Raw genomic sequence first — 26,840 nt, 5'->3', positions numbered from 1 at the left:
AAAACGTCTAAAATTTGTTTCGAGAGATGCTCAGGTTCCAATTTGCATAGAAAGTCGAAACCCACTACTTGAAGGAACAAATACTGGGTTTTGGTAGCATCAATTAAACTGATCAATGGTTTTGAGTAGCATCAAGCATGTATCATATGCTCGTCAGATGGTAAATTTTTTCATACAACAATCACACGTCAGAACATTTGACATGCCATCGCTTGAACTGGCAGAATAAAGAAAATCATGACCATGAAAAATTCTTAATAGAATCCTAAAAACCCATGTTTGAACAGATACTCAGCCATTAGTTGATTGAATCTGAATTAAGAAAAGTGAAATATCCAGAGACACGGAGCTATCTTCGCCTCAATTTATCATTGCTAATTGGTTGAAATGTGAAAGAAACATACGAAAATATGTACTCTCCACATGCAGGAATCTTTGAAACTACCATTCATCATACAACTTGACAATATCAGCTTCATCAGACTAGTTTAGCTCCACAAAAAGGCTGGCCTGAGGATGTAATCCTGCCTCTTTCAAGGTCAAGGAGCGCTTCTCTGGACCATAAGCAACTCGAGGAAAGTTGGAGACGAGGCTATAATCCTCAACTTCTGAGCAACCCAAAGAATCAACATAGTCATAAAGAGATTGGATTGTTGCAGTACTGTGAAACCTCCTTTCTTTGCGTTCACCAGTAGGAAAGCGTACCAAAACCTGATTTGCCAACAGAACATGCAAACATTTAATACGGAGATATTAAGTGTGCCAATAGAGAAAAGTGGAAAATGCAGGATGGCGGAGAAAGAGGGGGGAGGGAGAAGAAAAATGTTACTGTCCTAGATCGCAAGTTTGCAACAGAATGACAGATAATTGGAACTGAGATAAGTAAGGTTCTTAAACCAGCTTAAGTAGAACTAAAAAATTTAAGTCAAACCCAAAGAGAAATTACTTGTGAAACATTTGGTCCTTTCTCAGGTTCACCACCAAGGGACAAGGCTTTTTCTTGCCGCATTCTAGCTCGGGCAGCCTCCTTTTTAGCAGCTTCACGTTCTGCTCTTTCACGAGCCTCTTCTTCTTCCTTACGTTTCCTCTCAGCTTCTGCAGCTTCCCTTTCCAGACGTTCTTGCTCCTCTCTCCTCTGCCGTTCCCTAGCCTAATGTCATAAAAGAAATGGCAAGGTTACGACAGTGTCATCTCATCCATCAAACGGTACTTTTTAAAGCACAAATATCTTCAGTGAGCAAAAGAGGGTTCTTGTTTTTCTTTTTTAGTCCTCTTGGAATATGATGGTAGCAATGAAAAAAACTATTGTATGCCATCTGCTAAAAACTGATTAAACATTATTAAAGCCACTAATTTAAGATTAAAATGCAGCCTACTTGATCAGCTTCAAGCGCTGCTCTGTAAGCAGCGTCTTGCTCCTCCCTTAAACGCATGTTGTTTCTTCGCTCCTCTGCATCCAGTCTTGCTGCAACAAGAACAGGAGCACTTTCTTCAAGAACTCTCTGTAGTATTGTGAGAATTTCTTCTGGAGATCTTGGTCCCTCAACCTGAGGAGAAAGAGAATAGTTCATCATAATACTCAAAGACAGGATTACCATTCAGAATATTGGCATTCCTGTGGTTCAATACATTCTGAAGTAAGGGGCAAAGAGAGTGAAGTTTAATAAAGAGATAACTTCAAACAGAATGTAGCATAAAGCTGGAGTGAGTCAACGTTGGAATATAAAAGTCAGTGGGGATGAGCGAAATCTGCTTGCTTTTAACTGCAAATTAATATTATGCCTTTTCTTTTTTAAGTTCCTTCTCTAACAGTTTCGGATATGAAGGTTAAATTCCTTATAAGACAGATGCGAGTGGAATGAGCAAAAAGATATTTTCATCATAGTCTATAGTTATGCTGCCATTGGTCATCTCTAAACAAGCATCACCTATATAATCAACTATAAATTAACATAATTGGCAGCTCAATGTCAAGCCTCTTGAATTCAACACTTATGTGGAATTCAGAAAGTGAAAATGCTAATGAAAGTGTATAAACCTGATTTCAGAAAGTGATCCAGTCTGCACACAGACAGAGCTACACCCATTCAATTAACCATTTATAAAGACAAGTCAAGAGGAAGCAACCTAAAGTTTAAAATAATGAGAAACTTAAGTGCTATTAAAGTTCCTGATCAATTTACTAGAACATACACAGAGAAACAAAGTTAACACGTAGTTTGGCGATGACTTTACTAGAACATATACAGGCAGACAAAGTTCACGTGTAGTTTGGAATGAAGGAAGCATAAAGTTAAGCTGCATCTCAATGTAAAGAGACTGAAAAAGTAATGTTCGATGGTAGCACAATATTAATCTCAAAATGCCTTGTGACAAGATACGAGGAACTGCTATCTGGCATAATGAAATCAGGTAAGCTTTAGTTTAATTAATCATCAAAAGATGATTTATTCAGCATTTTGTTTCTTCAACAAAGAATCCATATGCCTTGTTATTGGCCATGTAAAACTTAAGTTCCTATCTATAAAATCCATATTCCAAGTTATTTACAAACAGATAGAACAAAAGTAAGCAGAAATTACATCTAAACTTCGTGCTCAGAAGAACCACACTGACAAAACGACAATTAGAATGAAAACCCTGATTTTCACCCACTTATCCACAACACAGTATTGCACTCATAAATTTACTCAAATTTGTCTGAGAGCATGAACAATAGGTCAATTTCAGTTTCTGACTTCTGCAAAAGGATAACTAATCACTGTGATCTTTTGCACTCGAAAACAGTATCAAGATAACAACTTATCCAAAACAAAAGAGAGAATCACGATGTTGATACCTGTTGAAGAAGTGCGATCCTCTGGTTCGTAGCGGGCATTACCATGGCACAAAACGGGAACCTGGAGGCTTTCAAGCTATTACTCATTTTAAAACCTTCACTAGCCCTAATGCTGCCGCCCCAAGCCACGAAATTCTCATTCAAAAAGGCCACCACCACCTCTGAACACAAAGTCCGTTCACAGAATACAGGTGAATCGGGGTGGTCCGGCGAGTGCAAGTACACAAACAACAGCTTAAAGGCGTTCCTTGACCTCTGCAGCGCGTCCATGAAACCCTCGCCGACAAAATTCGGCCTCCTAGTACCGTATTCTCTCTCAAATGTTGCCACGAAATCTATGGCTTCAGAAGCCGTAGCTGAGACCGAGACTAATCGTGCCGATGATTCCCCGCCCCGGCCAGAGCCCACCCCGATCATCCCAAGGGAATACGAAAGAACTCCGCCCGCCGCCCATAGACCGAGCCCAACAGCTCTGGAGATCAACCCTAGACTACCAGATATCACAGAGATCGGTAATGTAACGAGTTTCCACGCCAAACCGGGGGAGGGAGCGGCAACGAGACCGGAACCCGAAGCGGATTCGGTCCGGTTAAGTGAATCGCGAGTCCCTGAGTCAGGAGTAGTAGTCGAAGCGGAAGTTTGATTCGAAGAGGTGAAGGAAGAGATGGCGAGTTCCAGGTCCCAACCATGGGCCTGGAGGATTTCCGTACACAAATCGGGATCTTCGAGGCCCGTGATCGCTTGAAAATATGCCAATTTATCGGCTACATCAACCATTTCTCGATAATTTACAAAAATAATAGATTAGGGCTTTTCCGTTCTTTCTTGAAGAGAAATGAAAGAGCAAGAACACGAAGACGACCAGGGAACTTTCTTCGTTCTTTTTTTCTTTGGTTGGTTTGTTAACGTGAAAATGGACTGGAATGTTCTAAACACTGTTTGGGGTTCCTTCAAAAAAATAAAAAACAGTGTTTGGGGTTTATGGATTGACGAAGATCAGGTTCAGATTGTTTGGAATTGCCTACCAGAATTGGGCGCCAGAATGTTGTGAAATTACAGAACTACCATTGTCTTTCCTTGTCTTTGAAAGTTGTAAGTGAAACTCTTTTTAACTTGTTCAGATCTTTGGTTCCAGCTTCTATAGCGACTCGTTGTGAGACTAACAGATATGCTAGTCGACGTCGTTTAGTACTTGGCTTTGTTGCCAAGAAATGGGAACCCCCTCGGGTTCCTTTTCACACCTGTCAACATGTTCATGTAATACAACATTCCCAAATTGAAAATTGTTAAGGGACACTTGTAAGCAAGATAATTTTAAACATAATACAATACAAAAATATATAAAAAATAAAAGTAATGAATTAAAATTTTAATAAAAATCCAATAAATATTTGAAAAAATAGATAACCATAAATACATGAATCACACTCTAGATATAATCTACATGTCCTCTATCAAAACTTTGCCCTTGTTTTCTGCATCATTCTCCATTTTCAAAAAACTCTTATTGCCTACATAATTCATGAATGAGCTCTTTTTCGCTCTCACTATGGCTGCTAAAGAAGACCATACTTCCCTTGGTTGCTCATGAACCCAGCACATGATGAAATAAACCTTCCCTTCACCAATCTTCAGCTTGCTTCTGATTTCCGACTTTCTCAGCTTTCTTTGTTTCTCGGATTTTAACTCCCTTCCCCCAGCCAGAATCATCCTTTGCAGATCACAAAGCATGCAGATTAAAGCAGGACCCCCGAGAGAAAGTAGGCTTGCTACATCATCAACAAGAGCCAACCCAAATTGCAAGCCACCAATATGCCTGTAACCTGGGGAGCAAGTTTGCTCCAAGCAATAAGACAGTTTCCCGCACAGTTTCTGGCTTTCCAGATTGACCCAATACACAGGATATACTCAATTCCACCATCGCAGATCCTATAGCATCGGATTGCCAATCTCCATTGTAGATGCGAAGTGTGAAGCAGTAGCTATATACAATATCAACCAAATGAACAGCTAGAAGTGGAGATGGTTCAGTAGAAATGAGCTTGCCAAGTGAAGGGAGCGGAGTTTCAGGGCCAAGAGGAATTCCACTTGATTCGTTAGTTTCTAGATCCTCTTCTGCTGACACTGATGCTTCCTGATCGGCCATAGTTTGTACAAGTCGAGTTCCATCCTTGCTCAGACAGATGGTTGAAGCAGCAGGTTTTAACCACCAAGGATCCCATGGCTCAATCATCTTGCTCAATTCTCCAGATGCAACAGCTCTTTGGAACCGTTTCCTCTCTTCAGGAAACAAATCATCCAAATTAACTTCACCTCCTATACAAAAGAAACAACAAATCAACTCGAATTCGAGTTCAAGCAAAAAGAACATAATCCATAAGACAAATCAATGTAACATGGGATGAACCCAAAAACATAAGGCCAATACCTGACAAAATCTTCTGAATAGTCTCATCTGAAAGAGGTGAATCTGCCAACAAATAAAAGAAGTACTCGATTAAATTTTCATTGACTAATTCAATCAAGGCTTATTCCAGGAAAGCTAAACAAATCAAAGCAAAAAATTTAAAAATAAAGAGTTGGAATTAAATAAATAAAATACAATCACAATCTTCATCTAAAGAATCGGTTTCTTCCTCTGAATGAAACCGTTTCAGAATTTCAAGCATTCTCCGTTTAGTTTCATCGTCAGGCTGCAGTTGTCGCAGCTCTTCAACTACATTTTCTCGCATAAATGATTCAGTACAGCGAAGACTATGAGACTGCAACAAACAAAATCACCCCCCAAAAAACTTTTTATTTCGATTCAAAATAAATTTTAAAAATTCAATTCCAATTGGATAAAACGTTAAATCGAGGTTACCTTGTAGCAATGAAGAGAGCAGTAGCGGGAATTACATCGAGGGCAAGTGTATTGCGAGAATTGCTTCTGACACCTGTTTCAAATCAGTGGAAAATTGAGTAAAGATTAAATATTAGACAAATAATTCAACATAAAAAGAGTTTGGAAGAACAAAAAAAAAAAAAAAAACTAAAGAAGAAAAGGAAGCACATACACATGGCAGATTATTGGGGAGGGAGGATTCAACGGGGACGAACTGGAAGGTTTTTCTGATGTGAGGATTGTTTCCGACATCTTTCAAAACTTGGTTCAATTCAAAAGGTTTTGATTTGGTTGTCAGTTCAAGTAAAAAAGAGGCTCGAAAAGCCTAGAAAGGTCCAGGAAGTTTTGGGCTCTTTAACCCTGCAATTGCTTTTGGGCTTCGACCCCAAACGACAGAATTTTGGACTTCGGATTAATCAATAAATCATTTTAAGCACGGCAGCAGTGTCAGCCAAACTTGGCAAATACGATTAGAGCAATTTCTTACAATGATCCTGCTAACTGTTACATTCTTGTGTTGAATTAGTCTTTTACACGAATGGTTTAGTTTTGTTCTTCTTTCTTACAATCTATGAATTCATTTTCTGACAAATTACATACCAACTCAAACCTTTTGAAGAGCCCTCATGGTTCCCTCAGTTTTCTCTTCATCCGTTACAATTTCATCTTTCATTTGGCTTTGCTTGGACCCGTCATCACGGGTTGCGAATTCAGCTAACTTGCCCAGTTCTTCCACAGCATCAACAAGAGCTTCGATCCGGGCAACAATTTCAATTAGTATAGAAGCCAAAGCCACCACTGGTATGATTTCCATGAGAGGGACTGTGGGTGTTGTAGCTTCCATGCAGGCTGTCTCCAAATTTTTGTTTTCTGGACCTGATGAAGGATTTAACAAATAAGAAAGGGATTTTAAGTCATTCTGTAGTTCTTGCACTGCACTATTCATTTCTCCAACCAACAAATCTATAGTGGATGACTTCTTCATTGTCTTCACTGTTTCTGCTAGCTCCCTTATGGCACTGGAAGAGCTAGAGCTCACTTTCAAGCAACTAGAGCTGAGTTGCTTCTTTATTAATTCAGCTGCCTGTTTAAAACATATAGAACAAGTGACGGCAGCCCTGAATTAGTACTCTATCATATTATCATTTAACAAATTATCAGATCAATCTAAGTTTTTTGAACTTGGGTTACCTTATTTTCTGAATTGATGCAACTGCTAAGAGCCTCTATGCAGTAAGCACAACTGCGCATTGATGCCCCAATTTTCAGGTATTGTTTCCATGGGTGCCGGAAGTTGAACCGGCCATGGGAAGGCTCCCACCTAGCAAGATGTGCCTGTAGGAAACGATGCCAGTTTACTAATCAGGTCAAAAGTTATAAGAGGGAGCATTAACAGAATTATCCTCTTTATTTGTGCTGTCACTTACCATAGATTCTTCTGTTGCCTCGGAGCTTAGCACGCACTTGTAGCCTTGCAACTTTTTATCAGCCTCTTCGTTGCTGTTGGTGCACTCCCCGGTCTGATTAAAATACTGTGTTACACAACCTGAAACCATAGTGGGAAAGATAGGTTATTAGCACGTTGACTTGAAAAACAAACTACTTATATTATGAACCAGAACTATATAGAAAAAGAACTAACCATTCAGGGAATCGGCGAGTTTGTCCATGTTACCAACAATCAGGCTATGCAGCTTCTGACCAGACCAAATGGGGCAAACAAGCATGATTACAAGAATGCACAATGAAGTTCCAATGATAATGGTGGATATTCTTTGATGGGCCAGGTCAAACAATTTATCCTCCCTATAGCCTGATACCGCAACGAAGCTGAAGGTGAGTACGAACATCTGGGCACCATACTCAAACTAGGATTTTGCTGATGGAATGAATTTAGAGAAGGTTGTTGCCGAAGCTGAAGAAAGAATTAAAGACAACAGCAAGGATTAGAAATGTCTACATAAAGACAAAGAAAGAAAATTACATGATTACTATCAAGAAAACTCTACAAACCTAATATGAAAACTGAGGCTCCCACAACTAGGGGCTCAAATCTCTCTCCTGATCGACTGGCAACCCAATGTACCCCAACAGCAAGAAATCCGGCTAGAAAAGTTCCACAAACTCTGTTCAAACATTTGTATAGGGTCCCTCCTGTGATGAGGTAAAGTTGAGATGTTCAGTTTAAACAACCTCCTTCTCAGGGAAAGAAAACTATAAAGTTTTGAAGAAGTTGGAATACTTACCAACGGTTGGCTCAAATACTACTGCAACTGTCATAACAGCCCACATAGCATTTCCTCCGAAACCATCATTCAAAGGCCTCATAAAGTAGAAGAGTGATACAATTGTGAGTGCCAATCCTGCCTTAATGCAATGGATCACTTTTCTAGGATCATTAGCCCCTAATGTCCATGCTTTCTTCAAAAACATCCATACTTTCAAAGCCAAGCCTGAAATTAGGCCTTTCATTCCTAGCCAGGCCTTTCTTGCAAGCCCTGTAGCGGGTACCAAAACCTCTGATGAGCCATCTGCCACCCTTATCCTCCATTCCACTTGCTCAAATGCTTCCTTCCCAGGAGCCATCTTTTGTGCTGGTCGAGACAACCAATATTGAGATTATACAGAAATGATTGGTGCTAATGTTAGGCTGAGGCTTTGTTGATGAAAAGCAGTGTGTGACTATTGTCTTATTTAAAGGGGACAATTTGAATCTGGTGCTGCTGATCTTTTCAAGAAAATGGAAATTAAAACAAATTCTAATTGCATGGGGATTCTAGAGGCAATTTCTTACCTTTTTGGTAGGTAATAAGGTCGTGACGTGGACATAAATGTGACCAAATTTAATACTCTCCTTTCAACTTTGAACTCTGGGAATCACACATCCTTTATACCATTATGTTTTGCTTTCTCTTTTATAAAGCAAGAATGATTTAACAAACGACAATGCAGTCGTCACCAAGCAACATTTATGCAAGAAAATTCTCTTTACAAAATGAATGTCAATGAGGCATATGTATCATCACTTGGAACAAACTTAATAAATTTACTTGACATTCTGCTGAAGGCTCCTGCCTAGCACTCTGATCATGTTTAGTTAAAACTTTTTAAGTATCTGCTATATTTTGAGGTTTAGATATCAAGGTTCAATCTCTCATTTTCCTTCTAGGTAAAGTATCCCGGGATATTGGCACTCTCAGGTGATATTAATTTAGATGGAAACAAAATCTTTTGATGACCTAAAACCAAATTTATATTGGGGAGCAGCTGACATAATGTGTCCTAAATTTTAAAGCTAAACGCCAGCAGACCATGATTTAGGTCATAAAAATAGTAGTATTAATTTTGGCTTTTTGTTCAACTGTCCTACATAGTGGATCTCTGAATGGAATCCTCTCTGATCTGTCTCATGCAGATAAGAAAATTAGGAAACAGTACCAATCTTTAGATAATGCATGTTAATATCTTGATTCCTTATGTCTTGTAATGTCAGTTATCTTGAATTAGCCATAACTTGATCCCGATATCTTCCGTACGTACGTATGCAATGGTCTTGATTGCTTGAATGTAATTAACAGTGCTAATGTGCTATTGCAATTCCACCTCCTAACCTATTTTTGGCTTATAGAATGCTATCAGAGTTAATGCAAAGGCTTTGAGATCATAATTGCATTTCATGCAGCATTCCACAACTTACTATGACTGTATAATCATCATCAAAATCAGCAAAGTAGATTTTGGACAGAGAAAAGGTCGAAAACTATAGCAATGATTTAGTTTCCTACCAAGAAACAAACTGCAATGCCCTGAAGATTATTTGCATATAATTATGGAGTGAGTAATCATCAGAAAAGCTATAAATGTCATGCCAAAATGAATCAGTTATCCTTCTGCTACGCTAAATTGAGCATTGCAACTGCAACAAAACCTCCCCTCCAGTGATCTTCAACTAAAGTGGAAAGGCCTACATGAATCTATGAATTTTAATTTATATCATTTGTTAATGACAAGCAGGACAAGGAAGTTGTAAAAAATATAGCACGGGCCCAATGTTTAAAATTCCTTCGTTGAGGCAAATTAGGTCATGAATAGGACCATCAAGGCTCCCACCTTTAAATAGAGTGGTGCACTAGGATGTTAAACACGGTTTTAATTGGGCTATGCTGATTTCACTTGAATGGAGAGAGCACTTATCTCCTGATATTGGAGTCTTTCCACAGCTGCAGTGCACTGATTTGAAAGGCTAATGCAGCTATCAGAATTTACCTTTCCATTCATACAGGGTCTGCTTTTTCCTCAAAATTTGACTATCATTTGCTTAATATGGCTAGTTGAACTAGCTTTACACTTTGCTAAAAGCTGATGCTGACCTCCAAACTCCTTCTTAATTGAAGGTTTAAAATTTTAAATAAATCCTCCTATACCCAAGAATTCAAAGGTTTAGAGATTTTTTTCCCTTTGTTTTTGCTTCCACAATTTACAATAAGTTTTCCTGAACTATGTTGTTAAGCAAAAGTAATGACAAATCTATATAGAGAATCCATTTTTTATTAGCTTAATGGTGGAGGAAGCACCAGCCTCACCAGCTCAAGTCGCGTATAATAATGCCGAGGTTATTATATGATAACCTCTCACATCAGATACCTTACCTACTGAAAAGAAATCGTATTCTAGTTCTAGTGTCACGGACCTAAAGAAGAGTCTTGAATCTCACATCGAACATAATAGGAAGGTCACTGGGGTATAAAAGGGTTCACACCATCTCCGTCTTGTGAGGCACCTTTTGTAAGACAAAACCGTGAGGTCAGAGGGGCCAGAGCGGACAATACCTCACAAGGGTGTGAACCGTGGCGGTCAAGCTGATTCGGGACGCCGGAAGGGTGAATGCCCGGGTCCCGGAGCCGCGCGGGTTCGGAGCTTGAGTCTCGACCCGTGACAAGTGGTATCAGAGCCAACCCTAAATCGCAAGTGGTATCAGAGCTAACCCTAAACCGTTTAATCCACGCCAAGCACCTCGAAGGAGGTAGGCAGGGTGGCCAGCCTCCGTGACGAGAGCGTCACGAGGTTGGGTGCGGGAGAATGTCATGGACCTAAGGAAGAGTCCTGAATCTCACATCGAACATAATAGGAAGGTCACTGGGGTATAAAAGGGCTCACACCATCTCCGTCTTGTGAGACGCCTTTTGTAGGACAAAACCGTGAGGCCAGAGGGGCCAGAGCGGACAATACCTCACAAGGGTGTGAACCGTGGCGGTCAAGCTGATTCGGGACGCCGGAAGGGTGAATGCCCGGGTCCCGGAGCCGCGCGGGTTCGAAGCTTGAGTCTCGACCCGTGACACTAGCATAAAATTATACTGCAGTTCGGGTGTATACTCAATTTTTTTCATGTACTTACATCAATGGGATTATGAGTTTGAGAGAGCGTAGTATTTATTGGGAATATTAACTCAAATTTCATAAGAGATTTATTTGAGATTTGTCAGATATTGTTTGATGGACAAGAAATCTTGCAAAAGAAGAATTCTAAGAGAAAAAAGATTCTTAATAGTTAAGTTTGACTTGCAACAGAAAAATTTTAAAAGGAAATGGATTCTTAATAGGCAAGTTTGACTTATAGGAGAAGAATTTTAAGAGGAAAAGGATTCTTAATGGGCAAGTTTGTATGATTATAAATAGGTGAAGTCTCTACAGGGTTAAGCATGAGAAAAAGATGTAAGAGAGTTATAAGATTTTGTGGGATAGATACCCCATAAGAGTATTGGGGCTCTAGGTGTATATGTTTGTTTGTGAGTAGACTAGAGGAAACTTAGAGGGTCCATATAGGTATGATGTATGAGAGCATATGGGTATATGTTTGGCTATGTTGAAATGGTGCACAAGGGTTTAGGTTTGTGTTTATTTGGGTTGAGAATACTCCATAGGACTAAAAGAGATTAAGAGTGTCTTATGAGTATTGATTGTTGAGTGAGGTTGATAATTTTATGTATGTTTATAATTCTCTATAACTAATGGATCTTGTTTATCATCCGTGAACGTAGGTTGATTGGATTGAACCACGTTAAATTGTTGTCTTTTGTATGTTTGATTTATTATTTGATTTTACTTCCGCTGGTGTGATTGAATTGAAAGCTTTTAGCCCAACAATTGGTATCAAAGCTGTGGTGTTCCCCAACAAGTGGTATCAGAGCTAAAGGTTAGAAATATGAGAAGAGTTGAAGATTTAAGACTTGAAAAGAGCCAAAGGTTCGAGACGTGGAAGAGCTTGGTTTGAGACATGAGAAGAAGCAAGTCCAGAAGAGCTCAATTCAAGAGAAGAGTTCGAGTTTAAGTTTTGAAAATTGAGAATTGGTTTGTATGAAGCGTGAAAATACAAGAGAAGAGAAGATGATTGTGAGACTTTCATTGCAGGTGGAGCCAAACATGTCTAGCATGAAAATAGATGATTGATGAAATTTGAGTCAAGGTGAAGATTGCTGAGAATATTGACTCAAATCCCATAAGAGATTTGTTTAAGATTTGTCAGATATTGCTTGATAGACAAGAAGACTTGCAAAAGAAGAATTTAAGAGAAAGAAGATTCTTAATAAGTAAGTTTGACTTGCAACGGAAGAATTCTAAAAGGAAATGGATTCTTAATAGGTAAGTTTGACTTACAAGAGAAGAATTCTAAAAGGAAAAGGGATTCTTAATGGGCAAATTTGTATGGTTATAAATAGGTGAAGTCTATATAGGATTAAGCATGAAAAAAATATGTAAGAGAGTTGTAGGGTTTTGTGTGATAGACACCCCATAAGAGTATTGGGGCTCTGGGTGTGTATATTTATTTATGAGTGGACTAGAGGAGACTGAGAGGGTCTACATAGGTATGATGTGTAGGAGCATATAGGTATTTATTTGGTTATGTTGAAATGGTGCACAAAGGTTTGAGTTTGTGTTTGTTAGGGTTGAGAATACTCCATAGGACTAGAGGAAATTGAGAGTGTCTTATGTGTATTGATTGTTAAATGAGGTTGATAATTTGATGTATGTTTGTAATTCTCTACAACTAGTGGATCTTGTTTATCATCAATGAACGTAGGTTGATTGGACCAAATCTCATTAAATTGTTGTCTCTTGTGTGTTTGATTTATTGTTTGATTTTGCTTCCATTGATATGATTAAATTGAAAACTTTTAGCCCAACAAATAGTATCAGAGCTGTGATGTTCTCCAACAGTATTAAGCCCAAATTACTAGTAGAAATGGCTTTTTGATTATAGTAAGCATGTTAATCTGAAGAAAATTTTCAACACTGTAATGGAAAATCACTGGGATCAGAAGCAGGTATATATTTTGGTCCTGTAACAGGGAGACGCAAAATTTGAAAAGACAAAGCAAGCTAGATCTATTGATTATTGTACTAATTAAACAACAATAGAAGGACCAAGAAAAAAAAAAAAGAATTAGCGGTTAGCCTACAACTGTCATCTGCTGTGGATTATAAACAAATTATGGCAGGAGCAGCAAGCAAGAAGCTAAAAGCTAGGAACTATAGTTCAATATCCATCAGTTAGGCCCCTCGCATGCAAAACAGATTGGTCCCCGGCCAATGATGAGACAAGTTTTTATCAGGGCTTTGCGCCTTGTGCTGGCGGGCTCCACATCCCATAGTCTCTCCTCCCTTTTCAGAAACTATAGAGGGAGCAAACGGATCAGTTGCTACACCTTTGAGAATATTTCCTAGTCTACCAATGATATACATTGTGCCTAAGGCAGTTGAAAATGGAATGAAGAACCTCCTCTGTCTTCAGTTTTGGCTCTTCAATTTCCAGAGCACCAATCACAGCAGGCCCTTTAGATGTGAATGCTCAAGGTACTTCTGGAACCCTTAAATGTGTGTTCTAGTTATTGAAATGTCTCAGCCATGCTGACAGGAGGCAGCAACAAAGGTTGCTGGTAATATTTGAATAAGGAAATCCCACCATCGATGTCCCTGCTTGGCTGACTTGCAGAATCAATCCTACCGATGCCAGTTTGCTGCAGAAGCGGTAGAAGAGACCAAATTATATATGCCCTTTGCACTTGCTCGTTTGCCTGTCATATTCACTTTACGGTCAGTTCCTTGTAATCATATTTAAGTTATCTCAGTACATTGCTTTGAATTCTTAACTTCCGTATTACCTCAACAATGAATCGTGCCCATATCTTATCTTCTTGGAGCTCCATCACTCCCTTCAAGATATTCAAACCCAAGGCCCTAATGGCATCTGCTATCTCAAGAAAGAATCCTCGAACTTCACAGAGCATCTGCAATAGAGAAATGATAGAGGCTTGGTAAAACCATCAAGATTGTTTAATTAGCTAATTATTTTTATATAAGTTTAATTAGCCAACTCTGAGTAGACTTTCTTTGGTTTTTACATCTAAAAACAAAATTCATGTGCCTTTTCATACCTCTATAAGCATTTGGCCAGGTGGATTTAGGTCCTTAACTAGAATAGGGATACTCTCAGCCCCAACTTCAAATGCCCATGCAGCACCACCACTCATCTTGTTGTGTTTGGGAAGCATTCCATTCTCCTGGCCAATAAGCTAAAGTTCAAGCAAGTTCGTTAATGCATTAGTGAACTGCAATCACCAAATCTGAGATTCTTCAGTATCATATTTCACTGAAATAAACAAACTGGTTACCTTAGGCTCATCAGCTTGTTTAATCTTGTCTGCATATTTGGTCATGCCTTGCAAGAAAAGCAGGTGTTTGATGGTCCGCTCCAATAGATGATCAATGCTCAACTGCTGCATCATGGAAATAATGTAAGCCACTTTATCAATGAAACAAATGCTTCATTGTGCTACAAAAGCATTGATCCCAGAAACAACTTTAGATGATAATGCTTAAAAACTAGAAAACTAATAGCAATCTTTAAAGTAAACAAAATGTTTGATGATCCTTACAGAATTTTCCAGATAATAGCAAGCATAATTTTTCCTACTATATACTCAATTAAGGCAAAGACTTGTCATTACTACCTTTCCACTATGAGGGATAATCCCTCTCAACTCTTTGATACGATCTTGGATCAGCTGACGATCTTTGGGCCTTGGTCTAGTACTTTCGCCAGGTTTAGCCCTTTTCCTGGAGGGCTTCTTTGATGTTGCAACAACAGCATGTCCAGCGTTTACACTGTAGCTATCATCCATCCATAAGCCTTCTTGTGATTTATGGTGAAACTCTTTGTTGAATATAGTGTTATTATTCTTGTCCCAATTATGTGAATGCTGCACCAGATTCATGCTCCCACCAGAGCAAGAATGACCTACAACACCATCTAGAAGATCCTCAAGGCCTAGTTCAGAGAATAATCCTTTTCGCATGCCAGTCATGGAATGAATATCCAATTCAGAAATGGATTCTGACATTCCTGAAGTAACAATTGAGTTATCACCATGCAACAATGGCATGATAATATCTTCCAAGAACACCCCAGTTTTTCCAAATCCAAAATCCAGTCCCACAGTGTTAAACAGATCATTTCCATTATCATGAACAATTGTAGATTTCTCTAAATTAGATGTGAATGTATCAGAGATGGAGCTTTGCAATAAATTAGCGGCTGGTCTGAGTGGAATGTCAATTACGGTATCACCTCCTATCAGAGTGGATGACACAGAGGTAACTCCTACTGAACATGAAGGATCCTTAATCATTGTAGCTCCTGCTCCATTGATGTTATGCTGGAGTGAAGTAGAAAACCACTGAGAGAGATCATCCAGTTTAAAGGAGCTGGAGAGATCTGTTGTAAAGTCAACTGGGTTAAACTCCTCAGTAATTCTTTGTAGGTTAATTACACAATCCAGAAGTCCACCGTTAGTTCCAAAAGAATGTTGATTTTCTGCTGTTTTCACAAAGCTGTCTAGAGTAGGTAATTCTGCATCAACCAGTTCTCCTGTGCAATAAAATGAAGTAAACGTTGAATCACCCTGTAAATTTTGTTCCGCATTTCCACCAAGTATAAGATCATTTGCCCTTTTAGGAAGCGGATTTGGAGAATCCCGAATGCTCGTTTCAGATGGCAATGGTGTCTTAAATGAAGTCGAAATTGAACCGTCACTAGTCCACGTACTAGCGCTAGAGGTATCAGCAGCCAAGCAGTTAACAGCGGAGATCTTACCGGATGATATAATTTGAGCTTCTGTGCTACTTGTTCGCAATTGACTTCTGATCTGAGATAAATTATGTTGCACAGAGTTCATATTATGATCTTGAATATCACGCATAAAACTGGAGGATTTAGTTAGTTTCTTTAAGGAACGTGGCCAGCCGTTCGGCTCTCTAGAGCAGCTAACTTGTTCAGTTGTCAGATTCTCCTTGTAAAAAGTTTCACATGACGGTAGTGAAGATAAAAATCCATCTAGACAGCATGTTTCAATTTCCAAAGGGGTAAGCCCATGACAACTTCCCATGTCATAAAACAACTTCTTTGCTTCATCCAAAAATTCCAATCTCTCTAATATCTGCAACCGCAGCAAACAACAATTAGTATTTTTCAACGACTCCAGTGCTAGTGCACATGATATGGATGTTTGCTTCAACATTAATTTTATCTATCCTTTTGTTTTAATTATGCATTTTTTAAGTATAAATCTAAATATAAAAAGACTAACCATATATACTACTTTCAATAATCAAGTACTTTAAAGATTAAACAGGATCCCTGGATGATATATTGTACTGTATGTGAGATAAAAAAACACCCATGCTTGAACAGTGAACAACAAGTTACATTTTCTTCTGAGAACTCCACTTTAGGATCTTCAAATCTTAAAGTTTCTTATGTATAAGGCAACATGCCAGTACTCAAATCCTAGCATTTCCATCTATAAGAAATTAAAACTGTTTGGATTTGCCGTCACACATTTTTACAAGGGTGAAAATTATATCATGCATTTTCAAAAGTACTAACCTTATCCGTGGATCCAAACTGAACCACTCCCCTTCTTTCTATGGATATTATTGCAATTGTCTGCAGATCATATTTGATTATAAATAAATGTAGATTATACAGAGACAAAGGGAAAAGATACTGAAATAATCTGGTTAAACATTTTGACAAATTGAAAGGCACCTTTATCCCACATGAAAATTGGTTTTGGAAGTTAGATTCATCCTGTAAAATGAAGAAAAACATTTGTCAATCTATAGACTAAAACAATGTAATGCCTCTTTGAATAGCCTATTCCCCGGTTGCAAGAGTGTTTCATTAACATCTAACAGTTATAAAGCAGTCCATAACTGAAATTAAAAAAAAAAAAAAATGGTGGAACACAGAGACAGGAAAAAGGTACCTGAAATATATTTTGATTTCCAGTGGAATCCGAACCTTTACCATGGGAGTCTGAGAAAATCCATTGATGCATTCCCGTGAGAGCGGCTTGGCCAATAATTCTAAGTTGACAAAAACAACAAGATTTGCCCTGTTAGAGATGTTGTAGTACTCCGAATTTTCTCTTCTTGTTTTTAAACTAAATGATCCACAGGGAAAAATTTTAGCAAATTTGAATGTATTTTCGCCACAGCCACTGGATTTACAACAGGAAAGCACCAAATACTGAAACAGACTACTTGATAATTGAGCATACCCTTGACCTAGGATGTGGAATTTTAGAAGCATACTGTCAACCAATGGCCCCATTTGCTCTTCGAAGTAGGCACCTTCCATTGTTAACAACCTGTTAATATTCCCAGAGTGCAATCCATGATAAGCAAAAACTTAGCACTGAAAATCTAGTAGTAAACAAAGAAAATGATGTTTATCACAGTAAACAAATAAATTGCTAAGAAAAATTAGTAAGAAAATCACCATTTTTTTAAAAATTTTCTAGGGAAAGAAAATTTGTTTTCTGAATTGAAACATGCATGCATATTTCACGATTCGCATGAGGAAAAGACAAAAACGGAATGAAAATAGAAATAACATTAAAAAAAGGATTAATGAATATGAAACTAAAAAAAAGGTCGTAATAAAAATTTTAGCAAAGAAAGGAGATCTTGAAACAAACAAAAAGCCAAAGATAACAGAAATTTGGAAGAAGCAAACGACATAGAAAACAAAACAACGATCAAGTAAATATTACCAAAAAAGAGACAAAAACAAAACTTTACATTGAATTTCTCTTATCAAAGCGCCAAAAAACACCGTAAGACCACCCATTACAGCAACAAAGATACTTCAGTGTCTGCTTTAACACTGAACCCATCTCTGCTTCACCCATTTTCACAAAAAAACTGAACACAACTTCACGATCCAAAACTCACTTCCTTGAACCCCATTGAATGACTTCAGGCCCCTTCAAAGTACTAAGCTGAAACTCCAGTTAAACTAAAGTACTACAAATTGCCTCTCTTCTTCTTTTTCTTGCAACAAAAACGCTCAAAACAAAACAAAAAAACCCAGATAACCACTGAGAAAACAAAAGCAAAAGGGCACAACAGAATGAGCTTTTTGTTTATGTCGTCTTTGTTTCTCTGCTGCAAGAGAAATAAAAACAGAAAGTGGTCGATGAGAGAGAGAGAGATAAAAAGCGGGGCTCAATGTATTTATATAGATATAATAAAAAGAGAAACAAAGGCAAGAACCAAAATTTATGATTTATAAAGCAAAAGACAGAAGGGGGGTGGTGTTTTTTAGTTTTTCTCGCTTTGATCTCTTCCTTTCTTTGTTTCTTTTCTCTTCCTGTAATTTTTTCTTCTTCCCTTTCCATTTGTATAGAAGGGTTTATAGTTGTAGAGGTAATAATAATTTATAGACTGTTCCTTACATACTAAACGAAATCCGATACATTCCAAGATTGCTGAAGGGAATAACAGTGAGATCCTTGGGCATTTAGTCATTTAAACAGCGTACATCGGATATCTTTGTCTTTGTATTTTCCAGGTTTGGTCGTTTTCTCATTTATCATGTGAAAGAGGAAATTCTCTGCTACATTTTTTTTTATATTGGTTGTATGAAAAGATATAAATAATGATTTTTTAAAAAAAATTTTATGCAATGAGGTTTTTTTTTTTTTTTTTTTCCTCTAAATGACGAGGAATGGATAGTTTAGGGAAGGAAATTGAGAAAATTTAGATACTACGTTTTTTATTGTGAGATTCTGAGGAGATTTACTTCTGGTAATTTTAATTCAATTTTTACATATATGCCATATATATTATTATCTCTTTAATTTTGTTGAGCATTTACATTTGTTTACACGTGAAAATTTAATTTTATATAGAGATTAAGTATCAATACCATCTTAATTTGTTTAGTGATTTGTAATTTTTTTTTTTGGGTAAACATCCCCATAACTCACCATATTTGTCCAAGCTAAATTAAATTCAAAATTCCTTTTATAGAAATAGTATAGTCCACCCCATGTATGTAAGATACATTACATTCATAAATTGAAAATATATACTAATTGAATTTGCGTGCATAAATATCATTATTATTATCCTTTTTCTCCACTCAATATCTAAATTTAAGATTAATATTTTTTTGTCAACAAGATCACAATTTATCCAAATTATTTTTTATTAAATTGTATATTCAATTTAAAATAATTAAAATTTGAATTATTAAATTTAAATGAAAATATATTATTCATCCTTAAATAAAGCAATAAAAACTTTCATTATTTTCTTTATGCAGTCGAAAGAATTTTGTCTAGAAAATTAACTATCCAATTTATCGAAATGGCACACAAAATCTCACGTCCCGATCTGATCCCGCAAACAAATTCCCAAACCCAACCCAACCAAGATTTATAGTGGGAAAATTATCAAAGTCCAATAAAATTCCTTCTCTAATTATGACTCCAACCTGTGTATTTATTACCCATAAATACATGTAAATTTCTAGCCCTTTCAAAGTTGCAGCAGGGACCGCCAGGGACAGCAGACAGAGCCCATGGGGTGACGGTGGCAGCCCCACCTGTGTAGACAGCAGAGAGAGAGGCAGCCACCTAGACCATTTGTAGCTGTGCCGTGCAGAAGATAGCATCGTTGAACTTAAAATGGACAAAGGTGGTGGGGACTGGTCCCCGGACCAGATTGGCTAGACAACCTCCTAACTTTTCATTTGAAGCGCGTGCTCATCACCTTTAAGTCTTTATACGTTTTTTTGCTTGAATTATTGAATAATATACGTGCATATAAAAAAGTAATTTAATTCGTATTCAATGAATTTTAATTTAATTTAATTTTTTTAAGTTAATTTTTTTATTCGAATATAGAAGATCAAATTGAATAATAATGAGAAAAAATTAAAATTGAATTGAGATTAAATTTTAAGTAAATATAACTTAATTTGTTGTCATCTCTATGTACGGATTAAGATATTTTAATTTTTTTTATTACATTTTAGTTATAGAATATTAAATACTTAGTATTAGTCATCATTTTGCATTTTGATTTGAAACTATATTTATATCTATATTTTTTTATGAAACCTAAATTAGTCCATAAAATTAAATAAATTAATAAAACAAAAAAATTTTATTAACATTACCATAATATTTATTTTATCAAATTCCCAAATTCTTAAATTAAGAATCTAACTTTTTGATGAATTAATCAAATTAATTGAAATTTATTTAAGTATGATATAAGTAATGAGAAAATATCCTTTTCACTATTTAAAAAATAGTGAAAGATTTTACTATTTTATTTAAAAAGTCAATAATGCATATTTACCTAAATTCATAGTTAAAATTTAAAGAAGTTAATTTGAATATAAAAATAAATAAAAATTAATTAAAAAATATAAATGATTTGAACAAATATTAATCCTAAATTTAGTTGAAGGTGCATTATTAACCCTTAGATAAAGTAGTAGCTTTTTAAATGATAGAGCTAATTTTTTTTGTGTGTAAGTAATAGAAACCAAAATTAGAAACTCATTTCTCCAAAATTTTTGTGTTAGATTTAGGAAAAATCATAATAAAAAAAAATCATCTCCACTATTTAAAAATAAATGAAATTTGAACTACTTGATCCAAATGTGAATAATGCACTTTTAATTAATTTTTAATTGAAATTTAATGATTTTAACTTAATTAAAAATAAAAATAATTTTAATAAATATTAACCATATATTTAATTGGAAGTATACTTATCATCTTTATATAAAATAGTAAATACTTTCATTACTTTTTAAATAAAAAATAGGATCTTTTTCCTTGTATGATAACTGAAAGATCCTCTTCGTTAGTTAAAAAGTAATGAAAGTTCCATTACTTAATTTAAAAGTGTTATCAATTAAATTTATTATTAAAATTAATTCAAATCATTTTTAATTAATTTTTTATTTTTATATTCAAATTAAAATCATTAAATTTAAATTATTGATTTAATTAAAAATGCATTAACACTCTTAAATTTAGTGAAAACTTCTATTTTTCAAATAATATAGAGAATATTTTTTCCATAAATTAGAATATCATCAAATTCAATTTTTAATTTAATTAATTTATATAATTATTTTTAAAAATAATATTTAATAATTTTGATATTAAAATTTTATCACGGCCTTGTTTCTTACCTTCGTACTATTTTTTTACCAAAAAACTATAGCATTGCATCAATTCATAAGAAGTAAAATGATGGGATTGTTATCTCTGCAGTTGGTTGGGGCGGAGGAAATTCCATTGACGTTATTGTTTATTTAAATAAACCTCAGATATTTGTATACATGGACGCATTGTCCCTAGCTATAACTCCTATTTAACATAGACTTAGCAGCTGTGGTTTTGTTTTACTCTTATATATATATATAGCACATTAATTGTGTCACTGACCAGATCAGCAAGAAATTTGATTTCTTCTTGCACATATCCAACGAAGCAAAGCTAGGTATCTTTAATTCTCTCTTTCAGAAAATGTAGGGTATCCAAAGTCCAAACTCTAAAAGCTAAGGCGACATGCATTATTCTTCATGATAGAATGGAAGGAATGTTGGGGCACTAGTGCTAGGGGTAGATGCATGGGGGTCCCCAATAACATTTCTCAATCTTTTCTCTCAGGCTGAGAATCTTGACTTGGATATTTCTCTAATTGTAAAATTATCAATACTCAATTTTTTTTATTTTTTAAATATATAAATGATATTTTTTTTATTAAAAAAATTTAAAAATAAATAAATTATTTAATTTTTTAAATTAAAATAAAATATATCATATATGATAATTTAAAATAAATAATTATAAGTCATATATTCGAAATAATCTCAATAAATAATCATCGATAAAATTTAAATACAAAATCTTTTCATAAAAAAAATGATCTTAATTGATTGAATCAACTACTTATTAATAAATAATATTTTAAGATTTTGTTTGAGTCTAAATATTTTTGTCTTGAATTATTTTAAAATATATTATCACATCAATTAATTGCATTTAAAATTTTATATTTAAAATAAACTTTACAAATATAATTCACAAAAAATATTTTTTTTCTTTTTAAGAAATACTAACTCTTTTAAGTTTATAATGGGATGTAATTACGCATTTAATAAATTGCAGTTAAGTTCTAATCATCTACTTTTAAATTTAAATGTAAATTTCAATTAAACACATTTAGAATAATTTTTTTATTAACATTTTTTCAATCACAGTACTAATTTTTTTAATTATAATTAGAATAATAATTATTATTATTTTTAATTTTATTAAAATCAATTTTATCGTTCATCTAAATAAATCTTAAATCTTCATTTCTTTCCGTTTCATTAATTTCTCTCTTTGAACTCTTTGATGAGGTTTTTTTTTTTTTTTAACACACTTCCATCTTGAATCCAATCCCAAAATCCCACCATCTGAGACCCTGATTCTACAAACGTGGTCAGAATAGCTAATTAAGTTCCCCTCCTTGTCTTGGTTTGACTACCATTAACCATTCTTATGTCTGATGAAAAACCAAAAAAAAAAAAAAATGATTGAAAAGCTAGCAATCTAAATTCTAAACCAAGCATTTTTTCATCAAACATATTCATTTTGCTGTTATTTGGTTGGTTAACACTGGCAATAATAAAGTTTTGTTTTAAACGTCATGGCAGCGCACTTCCCTTTAGTGGGTGGGTAATGCCGCTGATCAGAAAGAGAGAGAAACGACCCACCAGTGATTGCAGACGCAAAGTTTGCAGCATTATTCTTCATTATCCATCACAATTCTCACAAACCCTTCATTTCTTAGATAGAAAAGTTAATGATTCTGTCTCCTAGAATCAACAAAAGCTTCATCATAGCTGTTGAGAATTAAGTCAACTGCATATCAAAAAGCCTTGTTTTCACCTAGTAATTTCTTCTGCCAAGAAACTAGAATTAAATCTAAGAGCAAGATTTAGCTTTCATTAATGTCTTGAAACTGATCTTTTTATCTTTTAACTTACCCTTTTTGTTGTTTTTAAAGAACAAAAGTAGTCAATAACTTGTTGGCACACTATTATTTTTAATTTGAATCTTTAACAACTTTAAATACCTTTCATGTAAATAAGTGACCGTTTGAATTAAGCTATGAGCAGTGGTAGATCTTGATGTTTAATTTTGAAGGGGTTAAAGTAATATTTTATAATAAATTTTTAAAATTATATTAAAATAATTAATAATAAAAAATAAATACAAATATATAATTAATGACAGATCTTGATGTTTAATTTTGAAAGGATTAAAGTAATATTTTATAATAATGTTTTAAAAATATATCAAATTTATTAATAATAAAAAATAGATGCAAAATATATAATAATAAAACTTACAATTATACGTATTCTAATATATAAATATATATAATAAAATAGATATATTAAACAATTGATCTCACAATTTTTAATTATAAATTGTTAACAATATTCTTTATAAAAATAAAATATTTTTTACAATAATAATGCATTATTTTATCGTATTTAATATTTAAAGCATTAAGTGAAAAAATAAAAAAAATATTTTTAAATAAAAAATGAAAATTTGAAACAATAAAATAAAGACTTTAATACCATAAATTGAAACCTACTAATTTTTTACATAGTCTTTTTATATTATAAAAAATGAAAAGTTATTTAAATTAATCATATTAATTATTTTGACATGAAATAATTTTCAAATAAAATAAGCATGCATATAGTAAAAAAAATTAGTTGAAAAAAAATCACAATTGAATATTTGCCAAGTCGATTTTAGTTATTTTAATACTTACATATATATTAAGCTTTGACTTAGTGAAAATACAATGTTAGACTAATTTATTCATTATAAATTGAAAATCATTTGTAATAAGTAAACACAAATTAAAGAATTATAATATTTAGCTACATATAAGTTTTGTAATTATATATTCAATATAAATACATAAAGTGAAGAATAATATATATCATACAATAAATTTAAATTTGAGGGGCCAAATTAATTTTTTAAAAAAATCAAAATTATTATAAAAATCACATATGTATAAAAAAAATTCAAAATTTTTGAGGATCCACCATTGGCTATGAGATGATGATTGAAATGATAACAGTGATTTTGCTAAAATTATTGTGCCCTCCTAAAATTTAGCTGATCAAAACCTTTTATTATTCTCCTTGGAAAACATGCTTTGCCCTCTAAAAAAGGGCAAGAGGACCAACTTAAGGGCTATCAGACAAAAACTATGAGGATTATTGTGTTATGTCTGTTTCTATCCACTGACTTATGTAATTGATTTTCTTTACTTTGAATGAGTTTTGACTTACAGTAATGTGAAAATTTATTATTATTATTATTTTTTACAATACTAATAGTAATAATAATTAATGGTAATTACCCAAATAGCCAATATAATTACCACAATCTTTTTGGCAATTTGAGCTCGAGAAATCACTAGGAACGAATGACAGATAATTTTTTATTTCTTGAACAAAGTGCTTTGTCTTTTCTTGTGAAGAAAATTCAGTAAAGTTATATCTTCTTTATCAATCTTTTACACATATAGAGTCATTATGTATATATCAAGCAATGATCCATTCAAAAACTGTTGTTTGCTTTTATTAGTTTTTTTTTTTTCGTTTTTTGCTCATTCGTATGCCTAATTCTATATAAAGTTAAGGGATGAACTATTGAGTGGAGGGTTAAAAACTAACAAGTCAAGCAGGTTGAAGAAAGAGTTAGTATGAGAAAAGTGAATAGAAAAATACTAGCTAGAAGTGGTTCAGAGTTTTTATTGAAGTGACCTCTTTCAAAGAGAGACTTTGCATCACTGCATTGGCAGAGAAATGTTCAGAAAGGCTTTTGATTCTTGCACTTCCTTTTGCTTGCATGTTTAGCAACCACAATTACAACTTTCCAAGACTATTAATGGCTTCTGTCACCATATACTGTTAATTCCGTTTGGATTTCTCACCTCCCAAACAGCACAAAAGCTTACAGGGAATCTTACTTCTTTATTGGAAGCCATAGCTGACTATTGTCCAGTAAAAGTGCTAGTGAAATGCTAATCAAGAGGAACCCTCCAGGTTACCATCTCAGAGAACAGATTACCACGTAAAATATTAAAAAAAAAATCTATTACTTTACTTTTTACCCTCCAAATGTGGTAAAAGCTCAATGCGAATTCACCACTGTGCTTCTTACATTTTATTTACAATATTTACTCTTCTCCTGGATCTTGAGTTTGGTTATTAATATGCACAAGTTTGAAGCTCTATCGACCATGAGGTAGGTGGGAAAAGATAGAGCGTGTGAAAGATCAAAAGCAAGCAGCTGTTTGTCATGTGACCAGAAATTGCAAATTCGTATGCTGTTCGGGTGTGAAGTGTGCAAACGATATCATTAAAACAAAATGGATTGTGACTTGGCTCAACTGTCCACTACCAACTGGAAAAATATTAAGCGGGAGTTAGACTGTTGTCTCTTATGGTATAATTGAACTTTAATTGAATTTAAATGTCAATTTCAGTAAAATTTATTTAATATAAAATTTTTTATGAAATTTTTTTTATTCATAATTTATAATAATTTTTTTAATCATAATAATAATAATAATAATTATTTTTAACTTTATCAACATTAATTTTATTATCTATCTAAATGGATTATAAACCAATTACCTCCATGTGAAAAAAAGCCAGCAAATTATTGTGATTTTGTTAGGAGATAAATGGGTTTCAAATTTGTCCTTGTTTTACCCTAATGTTAAAAAGAAGAGAGCAAGATCGATATTTCGCATTTACAATAAAGAGAAAGAATATCAAAAATAAAAGTGTACATATTCATTTGTTTACTAAGGAAACAATAATTTAAAAATAGCGAAAAAATTATAAATATTTAAATTTAAATCTCAAATTGATTAATCTTAATGAAATTGCATAAATGAATGTTAATAAGCATTTTTAATATTTTTAAATAAGTCGAAATTAATAACAACTTCTAACATGAAAATGGAAATATGATTCATTAAAATCTTCACAATAAAGCCTTTCATGATAACTAGATTGAAAGACTATTGCTTTTAACTCCTCCTGAGTCCCATATGTCACGCCCTACCCTGATAAAAAAATTATAATAATAAAGGAAAAATGATAAAGAAGTTCACTAAGAGCACTCCGATCATCAGCTGCATGGTTTGTGCCAGAAAATCCTCCCCCCGCTTCGTTCCATTGCAGAAGAAGCATTCATTAGCAAAAGCGAGAGAGTTTAAAGCAGCAATCAACCATTAATGAACCAATCATGAAACTCTGTCTTGCAGCAGGGCAGGCCCCACCTTAAGGCTTTTTAGGTCCCCCAAACAAGGCTTAGCGGGCCCCACCCCTTGGAAACAAAAAAAAACAACTAATCAAAGATCCAGTTACACGACGCACCATCACTCCCAACGCAATCCTAGATAAAAGAGAAACTGTCAACAGAGAATGTCTACCATTCTTTAGTACAAACATCTGTCGTTTCACAGTCTCCCGCACTTTCTCCTTCCTTGGAACCCTAAACAATTACCCTTTTCAGGGGGAATATACATTAGAATAAAAAAATTAAAGGCCGAAAATATTAGAATAAAATTTTGTTGGAGACAATTATTCTCGATCTGATAATCTTTAAAAATTTTGGTGAACATGGATATCATTTATATTAATATCCA

At 34.4% G+C, this 26,840-nt stretch overlaps 2 protein-coding genes and 2 pseudogenes across 4 annotated transcripts; all 4 read right to left on the bottom strand.

Moving 5' to 3' along the window:
• Positions 1-238: 238 nt before the first annotated feature.
• On the bottom strand, positions 239-3,949 carry LOC111307867 (plant UBX domain-containing protein 10-like). The gene is made up of 4 exons (XM_022906170.2): positions 2,840-3,949; positions 1,377-1,547; positions 947-1,150; positions 239-711 (listed from the first exon to the last, which is right to left on the bottom strand). The coding sequence occupies exons 1-4, from the start codon at positions 3,614-3,616 to the stop codon at positions 484-486; spliced, it is 1,380 nt and encodes a 459-aa protein (XP_022761905.2). The 5' UTR covers positions 3,617-3,949; the 3' UTR covers positions 239-483.
• Positions 3,950-4,180: 231 nt separating this feature from the next.
• On the bottom strand, positions 4,181-6,034 carry LOC111307859 (uncharacterized; annotated as a pseudogene). Its single transcript, XR_016345060.1, has 5 exons — positions 5,896-6,034; positions 5,703-5,775; positions 5,442-5,601; positions 5,268-5,309; positions 4,181-5,155 (listed from the first exon to the last, which is right to left on the bottom strand). The product of XR_016345060.1 is annotated as an uncharacterized LOC111307859 (transcript).
• Positions 6,035-6,327: 293 nt separating this feature from the next.
• LOC111302662 (aluminum-activated malate transporter 10-like) lies at positions 6,328-8,435 on the bottom strand (annotated as a pseudogene).
• A 4,596-nt stretch (positions 8,436-13,031) lies between these two features.
• Positions 13,032-18,469, bottom strand: LOC111302651 (transcription factor bHLH157-like). Of its 2 annotated transcripts, none has more exons than XM_089765566.1 (10): positions 17,865-18,469; positions 17,342-17,431; positions 17,048-17,147; positions 16,828-16,869; positions 16,666-16,725; positions 14,732-16,216; positions 14,393-14,497; positions 14,156-14,293; positions 13,883-14,008; positions 13,032-13,795 (listed from the first exon to the last, which is right to left on the bottom strand). In XM_089765566.1, the coding sequence occupies exons 1-10, from the start codon at positions 17,972-17,974 to the stop codon at positions 13,607-13,609; spliced, it is 2,445 nt and encodes an 814-aa protein (XP_089621692.1). In that variant the 5' UTR covers positions 17,975-18,469; the 3' UTR covers positions 13,032-13,606. The 2 variants fall into 2 exon arrangements, with proteins under 2 accessions (XP_089621692.1, XP_089621693.1); XM_089765567.1 differs by having other exon boundaries at positions 13,085-13,795; positions 14,393-14,494.
• Positions 18,470-26,840: the final 8,371 nt, after the last annotated feature.

This window comes from Durio zibethinus, chromosome 9, assembly GCF_047325235.1.
Source record: "Durio zibethinus cultivar Kanyao isolate XHJ-2024 chromosome 9, ASM4732523v1, whole genome shotgun sequence".
Taxonomy (NCBI): Eukaryota; Viridiplantae; Streptophyta; class Magnoliopsida; order Malvales; family Malvaceae; genus Durio; species Durio zibethinus.
This window is presented reverse-complemented; position numbering and strand designations above follow the sequence as displayed.